Here is a 1,945-nt window from a genome sequence, read left to right as displayed (position 1 = left end):
CCAGCGCCCCGGCTCACCCGCTCACCGGCACCGGTGTCCCTGCCCCGTCCAGCCGCCGCCACGGCCACCCCCACGGCCCCTTTATAGCCACCCTTATCAGGAGCCATTGCGACACACGGGGCCTGGCCCTGTCCCCCGGCGCAGGGACAGGGCAGCCCCCAGGGACCCAGCCTCCCCAGACCCACATGGCAGGCAGAAGCGAGAGCTGCATTTGTTTATTTGGTCTATTTCCAGATTAAAAAGCTGTTTGGGGGAAAAAACAAAAACAACCAACCAACCAACCCAACAGCTGAAGGAAAACAGGGAGTTTGGGGGGAAAACAGGGAAATGGAGACAACCAGGAAAACCACCGGGGCAGGGGCTGGGGGGAGGCGCCCCCCGCTTTCGCAGCACCCTTAAAACCAGCTTTAAAACCTGCAGAAAACCCAGAAAAGAGCCCAGGACCTGAGCACACGGGGAGCCCCTCAATCATCCTCCTCCTCCTCCTCTTCCTCCAGGCAGCGGATGCGCTTCCGCCTCCCCCAGGGCTGCGGGTCATCGTCCTCGTCCCCCGGGGATGGGGGGACTGGGGGGGCCGGCTCTGCTCCTGTGGGAAGAGGAAGGGGGGAGGGTGCTGAGACCCCCCAGGGATAGACCCCTGTTCCCCCAGCACCGGGGAGGGGGCAAAGGGGCCAGGGACAGGTCGAGTGTGACCCAGGAGCACCCAGTGCCCAGGGGGAAGGGGGAGAAAGAAGAAAGAAGAAGGGGGAGAAAGAAGAAAGAAGAAGGGGGAGAAAGAAGAAAGAAGAAGGGGGAGAAAGAAGAAAGAAGAAGGGGGAGACAGAAGAAAGAAGAAGGGGGAGACAGAAGAAAGAAGAAGGGGGAGACAGAAGAAAGAAGAAGGGGGAGAAAGAAGAAAGAAGAAGGGGGAGAAAGAAGAAAGAAGAAGGGGGAGAAAGAAGAAAGAAGAAGGGGGAGAAAGAAGAAAGAAGGGGAAAGGGAAGGGGCTGCCCCCACCTGAGCTCCCCTCATCCTCATCCTCGCTGTCGAGCTCCCGGTGCCTCTTGGTTCCCGGCTGCACGGGGCTGGGGACAGGGACAGGCTCCTCGCTGCAGCCGTGGGGACAGGGGTTAGTGACACTCAGCCACCCACCCAGGGGTCCAGAACCCCCCCAAGAAGTGGGGAGGGGACCCAGCAGTGGGGCCGGAGCCCCTTCTCACCTCTCCGAGTCTGATCCCAGCCCCGATGGCGGCTGCTCTGCTGAGGGGCACAAGAAGAGGGGCACAAGAAGAGGGGGTCAGGGCCAGCCCCATATCTGGGGGACCCCCAGCCCGACTCCCACATCCCTGGCCCCTCTCACCTGGATCCGTGTCCTGGGGGCACCTGGGGGGCTCCGGCAGCCCCTGGGGGGGTGGAGAAGGGTCGGGGCCGCGGTGGGCGATGGAGGCGGCTGCGCGGCGGAGCTGCTGCGGCGTGAGGGCAGCCGGGATGCGCCAGAAGGATTCCTGGGCAGAGAGGGGAGAGAGTGTAGGGTGGCACCAGGAGTGAGGGGACAGGGACAAGGACAGGGACAAGGACAGGGACCCCACCTGCTCGCTGGCGGGGGGACGGAGCCCCAGCTGCCTCAGCAGGGCCTGGAAGCGCCGGTCCTCCATGGCGTCCTCGTTCTCCTCCGAGAGCGGCACCAGCGGCACCGGGTGGGACACGCCTGGGACAAGAGCACTGTCAGCCCGGTCCCGGACCCCCCACCCCAGCCCTGAGCCCCCCAACCACTCACCGTCCTCCTCACGGTCCCCGGCCGCCCTCCGCAGACAGTTCTCCAGCCACCGCAGGGGCCCGGCCAGACCTGGGGACAAGGGGAGGGTGAGAGGGGACAAGGGGAGGGTGAGAGGGGACAAGGGGAGGGTGAGAGGGGACAAGGGGAGGGTGAGAGGGGACAAGGGGACAAGGGGAGAGTGAGAGGGGA

The 1,945-nt window shown here is 64.7% G+C and overlaps 1 protein-coding gene across 1 annotated transcript in view; it reads right to left on the bottom strand.

Annotated features, from left to right (window-relative positions):
• Window positions 1-23: 23 nt before the first annotated feature.
• TIMELESS (timeless circadian clock) overlaps window positions 24-1,945 on the bottom strand; it is an 8,945-nt gene continuing 7,023 nt past the window's right edge. Inside the window, exons 19-24 of the mRNA XM_014957893.1 lie at window positions 1,757-1,825; window positions 1,569-1,687; window positions 1,340-1,484; window positions 1,200-1,236; window positions 997-1,088; window positions 24-586 (exon numbers count right to left, since the gene is read on the bottom strand). Of these exons, the coding sequence (XP_014813379.1) occupies window positions 465-586; window positions 997-1,088; window positions 1,200-1,236; window positions 1,340-1,484; window positions 1,569-1,687; window positions 1,757-1,825 (584 nt within the window). The 3' untranslated portion in view covers window positions 24-464. The remainder of the gene's footprint in view (window positions 587-996; window positions 1,089-1,199; window positions 1,237-1,339; window positions 1,485-1,568; window positions 1,688-1,756; window positions 1,826-1,945) is intronic.

The sequence above is a fragment of the Calidris pugnax genome, unplaced genomic scaffold (assembly GCF_001431845.1).
Source record: "Calidris pugnax isolate Ruff unplaced genomic scaffold, ASM143184v1 scaffold370, whole genome shotgun sequence".
NCBI classification, from domain to species: Eukaryota; Metazoa; Chordata; class Aves; order Charadriiformes; family Scolopacidae; genus Calidris; species Calidris pugnax.
The sequence above is the reverse complement of the archived record's forward strand: the minus strand, read 5'-3'. Positions and strand labels throughout refer to the sequence as shown.